General features: G+C 53.7%; 1 protein-coding gene across 1 annotated transcript in view; it reads left to right on the top strand.

Annotated features, from left to right (window-relative positions):
• DNAH9 (dynein axonemal heavy chain 9) overlaps positions 1–17998 on the top strand; it is a 233304-nt gene that overhangs the window by 203809 nt on the left and 11497 nt on the right. Inside the window, exons 52-58 of the mRNA XM_072113597.1 lie at positions 7471–7920; positions 9777–9941; positions 10124–10264; positions 10814–10984; positions 11058–11180; positions 13470–13663; positions 14036–14184. Of these exons, the coding sequence (XP_071969698.1) occupies positions 7471–7920; positions 9777–9941; positions 10124–10264; positions 10814–10984; positions 11058–11180; positions 13470–13663; positions 14036–14184 (1393 nt within the window). The remainder of the gene's footprint in view (positions 1–7470; positions 7921–9776; positions 9942–10123; positions 10265–10813; positions 10985–11057; positions 11181–13469; positions 13664–14035; positions 14185–17998) is intronic.

The raw sequence follows: 17998 nt of genomic DNA on the forward strand, positions 1-17998 counted from the left end.
GATGTAATGGCTGATAACAGAGAGTAATAGATTGTATCCCCCCCCCTGTACAGTCTCCTCTCCCCGGGGTGTAATGCTGATAACAGAGAGTAATAGATTGTATCCCCCCCCTGTACAGTCTCCTCTCCCCGGGGTGTAATGGCTGATAACAGAGAGTAATAGATTGTATCCCCCCTGTACAGTCTCCTCTCCCCGGGGTGTAATGGCTGATAACAGAGAGTAATAGATTGTATCCCCCCTGTACAGTCTCCTCTCCCCGGGGTGTAATGGCTGATAACAGAGAGTAATAGATTGTATCCCCCCCTGTACAGTCTCCTCTCCCCGGGATGTAATGGCTGATAACAGAGAGTAATAGATTGTATCCCCCCTGTACAGTCTCCTCTCCCCGGGGTGTAATGGCTGATAACAGAGAGTAATAGATTGTATCCCCCCCTGTACAGTCTCCTCTCCCCGGGATGTAATGGCTGATAACAGAGAGTAATAGATTGTATCCCCCCCTGTACAGTCTCCTCTCCCCGGGGTGTAATGGCTGATAACAGAGAGTAATAGATTGTATCCCCCCCTGTACAGTCTCCTCTCCCCGGGGTGTAATGGCTGATAACAGAGAGTAATAGATTGTATCCCCCTGTACAGTCTCCTCTCCCCGGGGTGTAATGGCTGATAACAGAGAGTAATAGATTGTATCCCCCTGTACAGTCTCCTCTCCCCGGGGGGGTGTAATGGCTGATAACAGAGAGTAATAGATGTATCCCCCCTGTACAGTCTCTCTCCCCGGGGTGTAATGGCTGATAACAGAGAGTAATAGATTGTATCCCCCCTGTACAGTCTCCTCTCCCCGGGATGTAATGGCTGATAACAGAGAGTAATAGATTGTATCCCCCCCTGTACAGTCTCCTCTCCCCGGGGTGTAATGGCTGATAACAGAGAGTAATAGATTGTATCCCCCCCCTGTACAGTCTCCTCTCCCCGGGGTGTAATGGCTGATAACAGAGAGTAATAGATTGTATCCCCCTGTACAGTCTCCTCTCCCCGGGGTGTAATGGCTGATAAACAGAGAGTAATAGATTGTATCCCCCCTGTACAGTCTCCTCTCCCCGGGTGTAATGGCTGATAACAGAGAGTAAGAGATTGTATCCCCCTGTACAGTCTCCTCTCCCTCAGGGAGGATGTGCTGGAGCTGATAAGTGGCGCCTCCTCCTCTCCCTTCCTCTCCTCTCCTCTTCCTTTACTCTCCCCTCTTCCTCCCATCTCCCTTCTTTCCCTTTCCCCTCCCTTCCTCTACTCTCCCACTTCCTCTCTCCTTTCCCTCCTCTCCCTTCCTCTCCTATCCCTTCCTCCTTCTTCCTTCCTCTCCTCTTCTCTTCCTCTCCCTTCCCTTTCCCCTCTTCTGCCTTCCGCTCCCCTACTCTCGCTTCCTCTCTCCTCCTCTACTCTCCACCCTTCCTCTACTCTCCCCTCTTCTCCCTCTGCTCTCCCCTTCCCCTCCCTTCCTCTACTCTCCCCCTCCTCTCTCCTCCGCTCCCCTCCCTCCTCTCTCTTCCTCCCCTTCCCCTCCCTTGCTCTACTCTCCCCTCCTCTCCCCTCTTCCTCTCCTCTCCCCTCTTCCTCTCCCTCCTCTCTCTTCTCTCCTCTCCTCTCCCCCTTCTCCCCCCTTCTCCCTTCCTGTCCCCTCCCTTCCTCCACCTCTCCCCTCCCTTCCTCTGCCATCCCTTCCTCTGCCCTCCTCCTATTGTTTTCTCTCCTCCTCTCGCCTCCCTTTTCTCCCCTCTGCTCTCCCTTCCCCTCCCTTCCTCTACTCTCTCCCTCCTCTCTCCTCCGCTCCCCTCCTCTTCCTTCCTCTCGCTTCCCCTCCCTTGCTCTACTCTCCCCTCCCCTCCTCTCCCCTCTTCCTCTCCTCTCCCCTCCGCTCCTCTCCCTTCCTCTCCCCTCTTCCTCTCCCCTCCTCTCTCTTCCTCTCCCCTCCTCTCTCTTCCTCTCCTTTCCCCTCCCCCTCTATCTTGTGTCCCCTCCCTTCCTCCACCTCTCCCCTCCCTTCCTCTGCCATCCCTTCTCTGCCCTCCCTTCCTATTGTTTTCTCTCCTCCTCTCGCCTCCCCCCTCCCCTCCTTGCCCTTCCCCTCTTCTCCTCTCCCTCTTCTCTCGCATCCTCTCCGCTGCTCTCTCTCCCCTCCTCTCTTCCTCCCCTCCTCCTCTCTCCCCTATTTTCCTCCTCTCTGCTTCCTTCCTCCTCTCTCCTCCCCTCCTCTTCTCCTCTGACTTTCCCTCGTCTCCCCTCCCTCATCTCCCCTCCTCTCTTCTCCTCCTCTTCTCCCCTCCTCCTCTCCCACTCTTCTCCCTCTCCTCTTCCTCCCACCTCCTCTCCCCTCCTCTCACATTTTCTCTTCCACCCCCCTCATCTCCCTCCTCTCTTCCTCCCCCTTCCTCTCTTCCTTCCCCCTTTCTCTTCCCTCCTCTCTTCATCCGCCCTCATCACCCTCCTCTCTTCCTCCGCCCTCATCTCCCCTCCTCTCTTCCTCCCCCCTCATCTCCCTCCTCTCTTCCTCCGCCCTCATCTCCCTCCTCTCTTCCTCCCCCTCCTCTCTTCCTTCCCCCTCCTCTCTTCCTTCCCCTCCTCTCTTCCTCCCCCTCCTCTCTTCCTCCCCCTCCTCTCATCCTCCCCTCCTCTCTTCCTCCCCCTCCTCTCTTCCTCCCCCTCCTCTCTTCCTCCCCCTCCTCTCTTCCTCCCCCTCCTCTCTTTCTCACCCCTCCTCTCTTTCTCCCCCTCCTCTCTTCCTCCCCCCTCCTCTCTTGCTCCCCACCTCCTCTCTTCCTTCCCCTACTCTCTTCCTCCCCCTACCTCTCCCCTCCTCCTCTCCCCTCTTCTACTCCCTCCTTCTCGCCCCTCCCTTCCTCTTCTTTCTCCCCTCCTCTCACCTCCTCTCCTCTCACCTCTCCTTCCCCCTCCTTCCCCTTCCTCTTGTCTCCTTTCCCCACCTCTCCCGTCATTTTCCCTCCTCTCTCCTCCCTTCCTCTCCCCTCCCTTCCTCTTCTTTTCTCCCCTCCTCTTCTCCTTCTCTCGTCTTCCCTCCTTCTCCCCTCCTTTCCCCTCCCCTCCTTTCCCCTTCTCTCCTCCCCTCTTTTCCTCCCTCCTCCTCTATTGCTCCCACCTCCTCTTTTCCTCCCCCTCCTCTCCTCTCCTCAGGAGGATGTGCTGGAGCTAATAAGTGGCGCCTCCTCCTCTCCCTTCCTCTCCCTTCCTCCTCCTCTCTCCTCTTCTCCCTCCTCTCCCTTCCTTTCCTCCCCTTCCTTTCTTCTCCCTTGCCCTCCTCTCCTCCCTCTCCTCTCCCCTCCCTTCTCTCCTCTCCCCTCCTTCCTTCCTCTCCTCAACTCTTCCCTCCTCTCCTTTCTTCCTCCTCTCTCTCCCTTTCTCTCCCCTCCTTCCTATCCCCTCCTTTCTCTCCCCTCCCTTCCTCTCTCCTTCCTTCCTCTTTTTTTCTTCCTCCCGTCTCTCCTCCCCTACTCCCCTCCACTCTTCCTCTTCCTCTCCCCTCCTTTTCTTTTCTCCCCTCCCCTTTCCTTCCATCCCTCTTCTCCCCTACTCCCCCATCTCTTCTTCCTCCCCCCTCCTCTACCCTTCTTTTCTTTTTTCCCCTCCCCTTTCCTCCCCTCCCTTTTCTCCCTCCTCTTCTCTCTCCTCCCCCTACTCTTCTCTCCTCCCCTCTCCTCTTCTCTCCTCCCCTCTCCTCTCTCCTCCCCCCTCCTCTCCTCTCTTCCTCCCCTCCTCTCCTCTCTTCTCCTCAACCACTCTCTCCCTCCTTCCTCTCCCTTCTCTCCCTCCTCTCCCTTCCTTTCCTCCCCTTCCTTTCTTCTCCCTGCCCTCCTCTCCACCCTCTCCTCTCCCCTCCCTTCGCTCTCTCTCCTTCCTTCCTCTCCTCTCCTTTCTTCCTCCTCTTCTGCCTCTTCCTCTCCCCTCCCTTTCTCTCCCCTCCCTTTCTCTCCCTCCCTTCCTCTCCCCTCCCTTTCTCTCCCCTCCCTTTCTCTCCCCTCCCTTTCTCTCCCCTCCCTTCCTCTCCCTTCCCTTCCTCTTCTTTCTTCCCTTCCCCGTCTCCTCCTCTTGCCTCGCCTCCCCTCCTCTCTTCCTCCCCTCCTCCTCTCTCCTCTCTTTTCTTTTCTCCCCTCCCCTTTCTTCCCCTACAACCCCCATCTCTTCCCTCCCCCCTCCTCTACCCTCCTTTTCTTTTCTCCCCTCCTCTTTTCTCCCTCCCTTTTCTCCCTCCCTCTTCTTCTCTCCTCCCCCCTCTTCTCTCCTCCCCTCTCCTCTCTTCCTCCCCCTCCTCTCCTCTCTTCTCCTCCACCTCTCCCCACCCTTCCTCTCCACTTCTCCCCTCCTCTCCCTTCCTTTCCCCCCTTCCTTTCTTCTCCCTTGCCCTCCTCTCCTCCTTCTCCCTCCCTTCTCTCCTCTCCTTCCTTCCTCTCCTCAACTCTCCCCTCCTCTCCTTTCTTCCTCCTCTTCTGCCTCTTCCTCTCCCCTCCCTTTCTCTCTCCCTCCCTTCCTCTCCCCTCCCTTCCTCTCCCTTCCATTCCTCTTCTTTTCTTCCCTCCCCATCTCCTCCTCTCGCCTTGCCTCCCCTCCTCTCTCCCCCCCCCTCATCTCTCCTCCTTTTCTTTTCTCCCCTCCGTTTTCCTCCCCTCCCCTTTTCTCCCCTCCCCTCTTCTCCCCTACGCCCCCATCTCTTCCTCCCCCCTCAACTACCCTCCTCTCTTTTCTCCCCTTTTCCTCCCTCCCCTTTTCTCCTCTCCCCTCCTTTCTCCCCTCCTCTTCTTCTCTCCTCCCCTCCTCTCCTCTCTTTCCTCCCCTCCTCTCCTCTCTTCTCCTCCCTCCACCTCTCCCCTCCCTTCCTCTCCTCTCCTCTTCTCCCCTCCTCTTCCTTCCTTTCCTCCCCTTCCTTTCTTCTTCTCCCTTGCCCTCCTCTCGTCCCTCTCCTCTCCCCTCCCCTTCTCTCCTTCCTTCCTCTCCCCTCCCCTCCTCTCCTCTCCTTTCTTCCTCCTCTTCTGCCTATTTCTCTCCCCTCCCTTCCTCTCCCCTTCCTTCTCCTTCTCTTCTCCCTCCTCATCTCCTCCTCTCGCCTTGCCTCCCCTAATCTCTCCCTCCTCTCTTCCTCCCCCTCATCTCTCCACCTTTTCTTTCTCCCTCCCCTTTTCCTCCCCTCCCTTTTCTCCCCTCTTCTCCCCACCCCCCCATCTCTCCCCCCCCCCTCATCTACCCTCCTTTTCTTTTCTCCCCTTTTCCTCCCTCCCCTTTTCCCCCTCCTCTTCTTCTCTCCTCCCCCCTTCTTCTCTCCTCCCCCTCCTCTTCTCTCCTCCCCTCCTCTTCTCTCCTCTCTTCCTCCCCCCTCCTCCCTCTCTTCCTCCCCTCCTCTCCTCTCCTCCCTCCACCTCCTCTCCTCTCCTCCCTCCACCCTCCCCTCCCTCCTCTCCTCTTCTCCCCTCCTCTCCCTTCCTTTCCTCCCCTTCCTTTCTTCTCCCTTGCCCTCCTCTCCTCTCCCCTTCACTCCTCTCCTTCCTTCCTCTCCCCAACTCTCCCCTCCTCTCCTTTCTTCCTCCTCTTCTGCCTCCTCCTCTCCCCTCCTTCCTCTTCCCTCCCTTCCTCTTCCCTCCCTTCCTCTTCCCTCCCTTTCTCTCCCCTCCCTTTCTCTCCCCTCCCTTCCTCTTCCCTCCCTTTCTCTCCCCTCCCTTTCTCTCCCCTCCCTTTCTCTCCCCTCCCTTCCTCTCCCCTCCCTTCCTCTCCTCTCCCTTCCCTTCCTCTTCTTTTCCTCCTCCTGTCTCCTTCTCTCGCCTCCCTCCTCTTCCATCCCCCTCCTCTCTCCTCCTTTTTTCTCCCCTCCCCTTTTCCTCCCCTCCCCTACTCCTCCCCACTCCTCTACCCTCCTTTTCTTTTCTCCCCTCCCCTTTTCCTCCCCTCCCCTTTTCTCTCCTCCTCTTCTTCTCTCCTCCCCCATCCTCTTCTCTCCTCCCTCCACCTCTCCCCTCCCTTCCTCTTTTTTTCTCCCCTCCTCTCGGCTCCCCTCTCCTTCCCTACTCTCCCCTCCCTTCCACTTCTTTTCTCCCCTCCCCTTCTCCTCCTCTCCCCTCTTCTCTCCCCTCCCCTCTTCTCTCCTGCCTTCCTCTTCTTTTCTCCCCTCCTTCTCTCTTCCTCCCTCCTCCTTTTTTCCTCCCCTATCCTCCTCCCCTCTCCCATCCTCTCTTCCTCCCCCCTCTTCTCCTTCTCTTCCTCTCCTCTCTCTTCCTCCCATCCTCCTCTTTCCTACCCTCTCCTCCTCTCCTCCCTCCCTCTTCTTTTCTCCTCTCCTCTCTCTTCCTCCCATCCTCCCTTCCTCTTCTTTTCTCCTCTCCTCCCTCCCTCTTCTTTTCTCCTCTCCTCCTCTCCTCCCTCCCTCTTCTTTTCTCCTCTCCTCTGCTCCGGTTGTTATGTAGAATAAACGCTTCTCATTTCGCTCTTTCTCTTCCATAAAAGCTGCTAAATCCTGAGTCTTGGCTCCAAATGCAATGAAACATTGGCAGCAGAAGAGACAGCGGCACCCGAAGTGGTGGGGAGCGAGAGTGCAGCGCCCGAGGGTGTCACATGCAGAGCGCAGCACCCGCAGGCTGTCACATGCAGAGCGCAGCACCCGCAGGCTGTCACATGCAGAGCGCAGCACCCGCAGGCTGTCACATGCAGAGCGCAGCACCCGCAGGCTGTCACATGCAGAGCGCAGCACCCGCAGGCTGTCACATGCAGAGCGCAGCACCCGCAGGCTGTCACATGCAGAGCGCAGCACCCGCAGGCTGTCACATGCAGAGCGCAGCACCCGCAGGCTGTCACATGCAGAGCGCAGCGCCCAAGGGTGTCACATGCAGAGCGCAGCGCCCAAGGGTGTCACATGCAGAGCGCAGCGCCCACAGGCTGTCACATGCAGAGCGCAGCACCCGCAGGCTGTCACATGCAGAGCGCAGCACCCGCAGGCTGTCACATGCAGAGCGCAGCACCCGCAGGCTGTCACATGCAGAGCGCAGCGCCCAAGGGTGTCACATGCAGAGCGCAGCGCCCAAGGGTGTCACATGCAGAGCGCAGCGCCCAAGGGTGTCACATGCAGAGCGCATCGCCCACAGGGTGTCACATGCAGAGCGCATCGCCCACAGGCTGTCACATGCAGAGCGCAGCACCCGCAGGCTGTCACATGCAGAGCGCAGCAACCGCAGGCTGTCACATGCAGAGCGCAGCACCCGCAGGCTGTCACATGCAGAGCGCAGCACCCGCAGGCTGTCACATGCAGAGCGCAGCACCCGCAGGCTGTCACATGCAGAGCGCAGCACCCGCAGGCTGTCACATGCAGAGCGCAGCACCCGCAGGCTGTCTTATGCAGAGCGCAGCACCCGAGGGTGTCACATGCAGAGCGCGGCGCCCACAGGCTGTCACATGCAGAGCGCAGCAACCGCAGGCTGTCACATGCAGAGCGCGGCACCCGCAGGCTGTCACATGCAGAGCGCAGCACCCGAGGGTGTCACATGCAGAGCGCAGCACCCGCAGGCTGTCACACGTGTCCCCTCTAACCTCTCCTCCACACTCCACATACCTACATCATGTCTTCTACTCCACTCACCACCAGAGCAGCGAGTCCCTGCTCACAGTCATGATAACATTGTGCAGACATTGTGTAACCTTTTCCCCATCCCCGGATTCCTCTCCTCTTCTTCCAGATACATTAAGATCGGGGACAAGGAGTGTGAATATAGTCCCAATTTCCGCCTGATTCTGCACACGAAACTCGCCAACCCCCACTACCAGCCGGAGATGCAGGCGCAGTGCACCCTCATCAACTTCACCGTCACCCGGGACGGACTGGAGGACCAGCTGCTGGCGGCCGTAGTGAGCATGGAGCGGCCCGACCTGGAGGAGCTGAAGGTAAGGAGGACCGGAACCAGACACCAGACAGTCCGAGGTCCACGGACCTATGGTACATGCACACCCAGCCGTCTGAGATCCACTATAGCTCCACCACACTATGGTACATGCACACCCAGCAGTCTGAGGTCCACTATAGATCCACCACACTATGGTACATGCACACCCAGCAGTCTGAGATCCGCTATAGATCCACCACACTATGGTACATGCACACCCAGCAGTCTGAAGTCCACTATAGATCCACCACACTATGGTACATGCACACCCAGCAGTCTGAAGTCCACTATAGATCCACCACACAATGGTACATGCACACCCGGCAGTCTGAGGTCCACTATAGCTCCACCACACTATGGTACATGCACACCCAGCAGTCTGAGATCCACTATAGATCCACCACACTATGGTACATGCACACCCAGCAGTCTGAGATCCACTATAGCTCCACCACACCACTGTACATGCACACTCGGCAGTCTGAGGTCCACTATAGCTCCACCACACTATGGTACATGCACACCCAGCAGTCTGAGATCCACTATAGCTCCACCACACTATGGTACATGTACACCCGGCAGTCTGAGGTCCACTATAGCTCCACCACACTATGGTACATGCACACCCAGCAGTCTGAGATCCACTATAGCTCCACCACACTATGGTACATGCACACCCAGCAGTCTGAGATCCACTATAGCTCCACCACACTATGGTACATGTACACCCGGCTGTCTGAGGTCCACTATAGCTCCACCACACTATGGTACGTGTACACCCAGCCGTATGAGATCCACTATAGCTCCACCACACTATGGTACATGTACACCCGGCTGTCTGAGATCCACTATAGCTCCACCACACTATGGTACGTGTACACCCAGCCGTATGAGATCCACCATACCTCCACCACACCATGGTACGTGCACACCTGGCAGTCTGAGGTCCACTATAGCTCCACCACGGTACACGAGGTGGATACCTCCATAATTGAGGCTGAGCGGGAGGAGACCTGTCAGCAGTATGTTGCATCAGTGTAGGAGCTAGTATGGCAGATCTCATAGAGAAGTGTAGGTCATACTGCCTCATCCATGCTGCTTAGTGAGGAAACTTTGTGGAATATCCCTTTAAAATACTAAATAAGAAGCCGGTCCTTTCTAGTACACTGGATGTGTGGGGGGTGAAGTCGCTCCCCTGGGACAGCCGGAGTAACTGCAGCTCCGGATAATTTTCCTTTGTCAGAGAAGTTTCTTATCTGCAGTAATCAGGAGCTCCGGAGGAAGATAAATTGGAATTATCTCTCCCTATTTCAATACAAACACCTCCAGACGATGGCCGCGGCTGCAATCAGCCAGGAAGATGTTGAGATTAGGACTTGGTCTCCGCTCTCCACATCTCTGCAGATTGTATCGCACTTCTTTGTTCTTCTTCTGCTCAGAAGTTTCAGCAAGTGAGAAGCTTCAGCGGAAAAGCCTCGGATATCAGAGGGAAATCCTCGTCTTACCTGACGTGACATGTAGAAGATGTGTGCAGTCACTCTCTGAGCCTGATGGGGGCAGTGTCCCCTCCAACAGCAATATACAATATACTGTATCCCAGCTTCAGCCGCTGTGGTCATAAATGTCACCAGAAAGAGTCTGAGCCGGTCACAAAGATAAAATCAACCACTTAAAATGATTGTAGTTTTAATGTTCACCACTAGATGTCAGCACTGTCACATCCTGTTCCGGTACATGAAGATCTCGCTTTCCAGTCTGCTGTAAAGAATGAATGAATGTCTGATCACGTGATCTCTGGTGTATTTACAGAGTCTTACACATTTTCTTCCCTGTTTTTTTTTTAATTTTATCTTCCAGTCAAACCTGACCAAGCAGCAGAACGGATTCAAGATCACCCTGAAGACCCTGGAGGACAACCTGCTGTCCCGTCTATCATCCGCTTCTGGCAATTTCCTCGGGGACATAGAACTTGTGGAGAACCTGGAAATCACCAAGAAGACAGCGGCAGAAATTGAAGAGAAGGTGAGTAATATACAGTAATATTGGGGGTTCTCCAGGGATAACTATTGATGACCTATCCTCAGGATGAGCAATCAATAGTGGATTGGAGGGATTCCTGCACCAATCTTCTCTCCGGCACCATGTAAACATAGGACACGGAGCGGCTGATTCCTCCTGTCCTTACATCACACTTGTTCCTCCAGGTCCAGGAAGCCAAAGTGACTGAAGCCAAACTGAACGAAGCCCGGGAGCACTACCGCCCCGCCGCCGCCCGAGCCTCCCTGCTCTACTTCATCATGAACGACCTCAACAAGATCCACCCCATGTACCAGTTCTCCCTGAAGGTCAGAACCTCCTGAATCTTATACAGCTGAGGGGTCCTGGTTATGGGTCGGTGCTGGACCCGTACATGATACTGCATTGTCACTCCATGACTTGTGGGGACCAAGTAGATCTCAAGACCCTCTGCAGCAGATCTCTGACTCGCTGGGGTTGTCTTCTCCTGGGGTCCACAGAAATGTTTTTTTTAACAAATGATTGAATGATTGTAGTTTGGAGCTGACCACTAGATGTCAGCACTGTCCCATCCCGTCTGCTACACCGAGAGGATCTCACTTTCCAGTTTGTTGTAAAGACGGAATGAAAATCAATCTTCAGGCTGCAGATTGTGTGGTTGTAGCAGATACTGTGGTGCAGACTTCCTGGCCACTTTCTGGACTTACCAACCGCTGGAGTAGGTACATACCTGAGGTGCCATCACACGTACATCATACATTCTTATTAGCCAATGCCCTGGTGTGAAATGACAATAGTGAGATCTCAGCCTCTATATAACAAGGCGCATGTAATGCACATGGATACACGTGTAACGTGGCTTGTTGTGTGGCTCGCAGGCGTTCAGCGTGGTTTTCCAGCAGGCCGTGCAGAAGGCTCCGGCAGACGAGGTCCTGAAGCAGCGAGTGACCAACCTCATCGACAGCATCACGTTCTCCGTCTTCCAGTACACCACCAGGGGGCTGTTTGAGTGCGACAAGCTGACATACACGGCACAGGTGGCTTTCCAGGTAAGTCACTGACCCCCAGTCACTGACCCCTGACCCCAGCAGCCTGATCACCCGGGGTCTCCTCTCCCCTCAGATCCTGCTGATGAGTAAAGAGATCAATACGACGGAGCTGGACTTTCTCCTGCGGTACCCGGCCCAACCCGGCCTCACCAGTCCTGTGGATTTCCTCTCCAACCAGTCATGGGGTGGCATCAAGGTAAGTGCTCCCATGGCACATGGCGCCCCCTGCTGCTGCCTGGTATCTGTACTGCGCATGTTCTGTCATCCTCCCCCCTCAAGGTCATGGAAACGGGGACGACACCGGCCACGTGACCCCCATTCCTGGGAATAGTCTGACTTGTATCCAGGAATAGGAGCTGCCCGGGGCTGTGGTTACCAGGCTGGCGGCAGTATATAGAGGGTATAGCAATGTGACGGCACAGGAAGCAGCGTAACCCTTTCCTACACTGTAGTGGTTTCTGTGCCAGCAGTAGGTGTTGTGACTGTGGAGGAGGGTGCAATGTGCTGCGGTTCCCGTGCATATAGCGTCAGGTTCATGCTGGGCCCCTGCACCCGGAGCCTTCCTGCAGCTGCACATCTCCTCTAGCCAAGACCAGCACCACCACCTGCAGCACACGGAGTACCTGCACGCCCTCTCAGCACACGGAGTATCTGCACGCCCCCTCAGCACCACCACCTGCAGCACACAGAGTATCTGCACGCCCCCTCAGCACCACCACCTGCAGCACACAGAGTATCTGCACGCCCTCTCAGCACACGGAGTATCTGCACGCCCCCTCAGCACACGGAGTATCTGCACGCCCCCTCAGCACCACCACCTGCAGCACACAGAGTATCTGCACGCCCCCTCAGCACACGGAGTATCTGCACGCCCCCTCAGCACACGGAGTATCTGCACGCCCCCTCAGCATCACCACCTGCAGCACACGGAGTACCTGCACGCCCTCTCAGCACACGGAGTATTTGCACGCCCCCTCAGCACCACCACCTGCAGCACACAGAGTATCTGCACGCCCCCTCAGCACACGGAGTATCTGCACGCCCCCTCAGCACACGGAGTATCTGCACACCCCCTCAGCACCACCACCTGCAGCACACAGAGTATCTGCACGCCCCCTCAGCATCACCACCTGCAGCACACGGAGTACCTGCACGCCCTCTCAGCACACGGAGTATTTGCACGCCCCCTCAGCACCACCACCTGCAGCACACAGAGTATCTGCACGCCCCCTCAGCACACGGAGTATCTGCACGCCCCCTCAGCACACGGAGTATCTGCACGCCCCCTCAGCACCACCACCTGCAGCACACGGAGTATCTGCACGCCCCCTCAGCACACGGAGTATCTGCACGCCCCTTCAGCACACGGAGTATCTGCACGCCCCCTCAGCACCACCACCTGCAGCACACGGAGTATTTGCACGCCCCCTCAGCACCACCACCTGCAGCACACGGAGTATTTGCACGCCCCCTCAGCACCACCACCTGCAGCACACGGAGTACCTGCACGCCCTCTCAGCACACGGAGTATCTGCACGCCCCCTCAGCACACGGAGTATCTGCACGCCCCCTCAGCACACGGAGTATCTGCACGCCCCCTCAGCACCACCACCTGCAGCACACGGAGTATCTGCACGCCCCTTCAGCACACGGAGTATCTGCACGCCCCCTCAGCACCACCACCTGCAGCACACGGAGTTATCTGCACTCCCTCTCAGCACACGGAGTACCTGCACACCCTCTCAGCACCACCACCTGCAGCACACGGAGTATCTGCACGCCCTCTCAGCACACGGAGTACCTGCACGCCCTCTCAGCACCACCACCTGCAGCACAGACTCCCTCTGTGCTGCAGCTTCATAGGCTGTTACATTGTGCGGGTGAACTTCCCCCCTCCAACTGTGTGAGATTATAGCAGGCAGAGGGAGGAGGGAAGTGCTGAGGGAGCAGAAGGGTGGGAAGACAGAGTAACAGCCTGTGAAGCTACAGCATGAGGGGCTCTGGTAACACCACCGAGGCCTTCCGGCCCATTAGTATAATTATAAATGTTAATTTTGTAAAGACGGAGTCCCGGCTCCTGGATCTATGAGTAATGTCCCTGGTTTATCAGGATGGATGGTCTCGTGTGGGTGCCCTGGAGGTGCCCGCTCTCCCGTCTCTTGTCTGCCCTCCAAGAGTTATTGTGGATGAAGCCCATGCAGCGCTGTCTCACAGCTGCAGCTCTCGTTTCTGTAGAATGGCCTGTGGCAGGAGACTCTGATAACAGCGTCTGTGCCTAATGTTCTCATCGTCTTCTCTCTGATCCTCTTCTCTCTCGTATTTCTCTCCTCCTTTCAGTATTATACAGACACCAGATGTCACCGGCTTTTCTTCTATACATTCTACTATACTGCCCCGTCTCCGTGTCAGTCTATACTGTGCATGTAACAGGAGGCTCAGGATGAGCGGGTCCTTCACCTCTGTCCATATCTGGTCTTCTCCGCAGGCTCTTTCATCCATGGACGAGTTCCGCAATTTGGATCGAGACATAGAAGGTTCCGCCAAACGCTGGAAGAAGTTTGTGGAGTCTGAATGTCCGGAGAAGGAGAAGTTTCCTCAGGAGTGGAAGAGCAAGACGGCGCTGCAGAGACTGTGCATGATGAGGGCGCTGCGCCCCGACCGCATGACCTACGCCGTGAGGTGAGGACACCACCCCCAGGTCACCTAGGACTGTGTGCACACCACTATACAGCCTCCTGAGCTCCCATGTAACATAGGAAATAATTACTCCAGAGAGGGAGAGTCTCATCTGCGCTGCAGCTGAGACAGGGAGGCCCGCAGCAGAGGACGCAGCAGAGAGGCCGCCCCATCCTGAGCGCAGCTGGACCTTCCCAGGCAGCGAGAAAGATCTGCCGGAGCCTTCATCTTACATTCACAGTGATCACATCCTACATTGATCTTCTGAAGCCCCCCCCCCCCCTGCTGTCCTGCATCCTGGTAGTTGTAGTGCACCTCCTATGGTGGCATCAAACACAAATCTGTCACCAACTAGTAAAATGTTTCTTCTCTCAGGGACTTTGTGGAGGAAAAGTTAGGTAGCAAATATGTTGTGGGCCGATCCCTCGACTTTGCCACATCCTACGAGGAGTCCGGGCCAAGCACACCCATGTTCTTCATCTTATCCCCCGGTGTGGACCCCCTGAAAGATGTCGAAAAACAAGGTAACTATGACTCCACCAGCAGCAGCAGAATAGTGAGTGCAGCTCTGGGGTATAATACAGGATGTAACTCAGGATCAGTACAGGATAAGTAATGTCATGTATGTACAGTGACTGCACCAGCAGCAGAATAGTGAGTGCAGCTCTGGGGTATTATACAGGATGTAACTCAGGATCAGTACAGGATAAGTAATGTCATGTATGTACACAGTGACTGCACCAGCAGCAGAATAGTGAGTGCAGCTCTGGGGTATAATACAGGATGTAACTCAGGATCAGTACAGGATAAGTAATGTCATGTATGTACACAGTGACTGCACCAGCAGCAGAATAGTGAGTGCAGCTCTGGGGTATAATACAGGATGTAACTCAGGATCAGTACAGGATAAGTAATGTCATGTATGTACAGTGACTGCACCAGCAGCAGAACAGTGAGTGCAGCTCTGGAGTATAATACAGGATGTAACTCAGGATCAGTACAGGATAAGTAATGTCATGTATGTACACAGTGACTGCACCAGCAGAATAGTGAGTGCAGCTCTGGGGTATAATACAGGATGTAACTCAGGATCAGTACAGGATAAGTAATGTCATGTATGTACACAGTGACTGCACCAGCAGCAGAATAGTGAGTGCATCTCTGGAGTATAATACAGGATGTAACTCAGGATCAGTACAGGATAAGTAATGTCATGTATGTACACAGTGACTGCACCAGCAGCAGAATAGTGAGTGCAGCTCTGGGGTATAATACAGGACGTAACTCAGGATCAGTACAGGATAAGTAATGTCATGTATGTACACAGTGACTGCACCAGCAGCAGAATAGTGAGTGCAGCTCTGGGGTATAATACAGGATGTAACTCAGGATCAGTACAGGATAAGTAATGTCATGTATGTACACAGTGACTGCACCAGCAGCAGAATAGTGAGTGCAGCTCTGGAGTATAATACTGGATGTAACTCAGGATCAGTACAGGATAAGTAATGTCATGTATGTACACAGTGACTCCACCAGCAGCAGAATAGTGAGTGCAGCTCTGGGGTATAATACAGGATGTAACTCAGGATCAGTACAGGATAAGTAATGTCATGCATGTACACAGTGACTGCACCAGCAGCAGAATAGTGAGTGCAGCTCTGGGGTATAATACAGGATGTAACTCAGGATCAGTACAGGATAAGTAATGTCATGTATGTACACAGTGACTGCACCAGCAGCAGAATAGTGAGTGCAGCTCTGGGGTATAATACAGGATGTAACTCAGGATCAGTACAGGATAAGTAATGTCATGCATGTACACAGTGACTGCACCAGCAGCAGAATAGTGAGTGCAGCTCTGGGGTATAATACAGGATGTAACTCAGGATCAGTACAGGATAAGTAATGTCATGTATGTACACAGTGACTGCACCAGCAGCAGAATAGTGAGTGCAGCTCTGGGGTATAATACAGGACGTAACTCAGGATCAGTACAGGATAAGTAATGTCATGTATGTACACAGTGACTGCACCAGCAGCAGAATAGTGAGTGCAGCTCTGGGGTATAATACAGGATGTAACTCAGGATCAGTACAGGATAAGTAATGTCATGTATGTACACAGTGACTGCACCAGCAGCAGAATAGTGAGTGCAGCTCTGGAGTATAATACAGGATGTTACTCAGGATCAGTACAGGATAAGTAATGTCATGTATGTACACAGTGACTGCACCAGCAGCAGAATAGTGAGTGCAGCTCTGGGGTATAATGCAGGATGTAACTCAGGATCAGTACAGGATAAGTAATGTCATGTATGTACACAGTGACTGCACCAGCAGCAGAATAGTGAGTGCAGCTCTGGAGTATAATACTGGATGTAACTCAGGATCAGTACAGGATAAGTAATGTCATGTATACATAGTGACTCCACCAGCAGCAGAATAGTGAGTGCAGCTCTGGGGTATAATACATGATGTAACTCAGGATCAGTACAGGATAAGTAATGTCATGTATGTACACAGTGACTGCACCAGCAGCAGAATAGTGAGTGCAGCTCTGGAGTATAATACAGGATGTAGCTCAGGATCAGTACAGGATAAGTATTGTCATGTATGTACACAGTGACTGCACCAGCAGCAGAATAGTGAGTGCAGCTCTGGGGTATAATACAGGATGTAACTCAGGATCAGTACAGGATAAGTAATGTCATGTATGTACACAGTGACTGCACCAGCAGCAGAATAGTGAGTGCAGCTCTGGGGTATAATACAGGATGTAACTCAGGATCAGTACAGGATAAGTAATGTCATGTATGTACACAGTGACTGCACCAGCAGCAGAATAGTGAGTGCAGCTCTGGAGTATAATACAGGATGTAACTCAGGATCAGTACAGGATAAGTAATGTCATGTATGTACACAGTGACTGCCCCAGCAGCAGAATAGTGAGTGCAGCTCTGGAGTATAATACAGGATGTAACTCAGGATCAGTACAGGATAAGTAATGTCATGTATGTACACAGTGACTGCACCAGCAGCAGAATAGTGAGTGCAGCTCTGGGATATAATACAGGATGTAACTCAGGATCAGTACAGGATAAGTAATGTCATGTATGTACACAGTGACTGCACCAGCAGCAGAATAGTGAGTGCAGCTCTGGGGTATAATACAGGATGTAACTCAGGATCAGTACAGGATAAGTAATGTCATGTATGTACACAGTGACTGCACCAGCAGCAGAATAGTGAGTGCTGCTCTGGAGTATAATACAGGATGTAACTCCGGATCAGTACAGGATAAGTAATGTCATGTATCTACACAGTGACTGCACCAGCAACAGAATAGTGAGTGCAGCTCTGGAGTATAATACAGGATGTAACTCAGGATCAGTACAGGGTAAGTAATGTCATGTATGTACACAGTGACTGCACCAGCAGCAGAATAGTGAGTGCAGCTCTGGGGTATAATACAGGATGTAACTCAGGATCAGTACAAGATAAGTAATGTCATGTATGTACACAGTGACTGCACCAGCAGCAGAATAGTGAGAGCAGCTCTGGGGTATAATACAGGATGTAACTCAGGATCAGTACAGGATAAGTAATGGCATGTATGTACACAGTGACTGCACCAGCAGCAGAATAGTGAGTGCAGCTCTGGGATATAATACAGGATGCAACTCAGGATCAGTACAGGATAAGTAATGTCATGTATGTACAGTGACTGCACCAGCAGCAGAATAGTGAATGCAGCTCTGGGGTATAATACAGGATGTAACTCAGGATCAGTACAGGATAAGTAATGTCATGTATGTACACAGTGACTGCACCAGCAGCAGAATAGTGAGTGCAGCTCTGGGGTATAATACAGGATGTAACTCAGGATCAGTACAGGATAAGTAATGTCATGTATGTACATAGTGACTGCACCAGCAGCAGAATAGTGAGTGCAGCTCTGTGGTATAATACAGGATGTAACTCAGGATCAGTACAGGATAAGTAATGTCATGTATGTACACAGTGACTGCACCTGCAGCAGAATAGTGAGTGCAGCTCTGGGGTATAATACAGGATGTAACTCAGGATCAGTACAGGATAAGTAATGTCATGTATGTACACAGTGACTGCACCAGCAGCAGAATAGTGAGTGCAGCTCTGGGGTATAATACAGGATGTAACTCAGGATCAGTACAGGATAAGTAATGTCATGTATGTACACAGTGACTGCACCAGCAGCAGAATAGTGAGTGCAGCTCTGGGGTATAATACAGGATGTAACTCAGGATCAGTACAAGATAAGTAATGTCATGTATGTACACAGTGACTGCACCAGCAG

This window comes from Engystomops pustulosus, chromosome 6, assembly GCF_040894005.1.
Source record: "Engystomops pustulosus chromosome 6, aEngPut4.maternal, whole genome shotgun sequence".
In the NCBI taxonomy this organism is placed as follows: domain Eukaryota; kingdom Metazoa; phylum Chordata; class Amphibia; order Anura; family Leptodactylidae; genus Engystomops; species Engystomops pustulosus.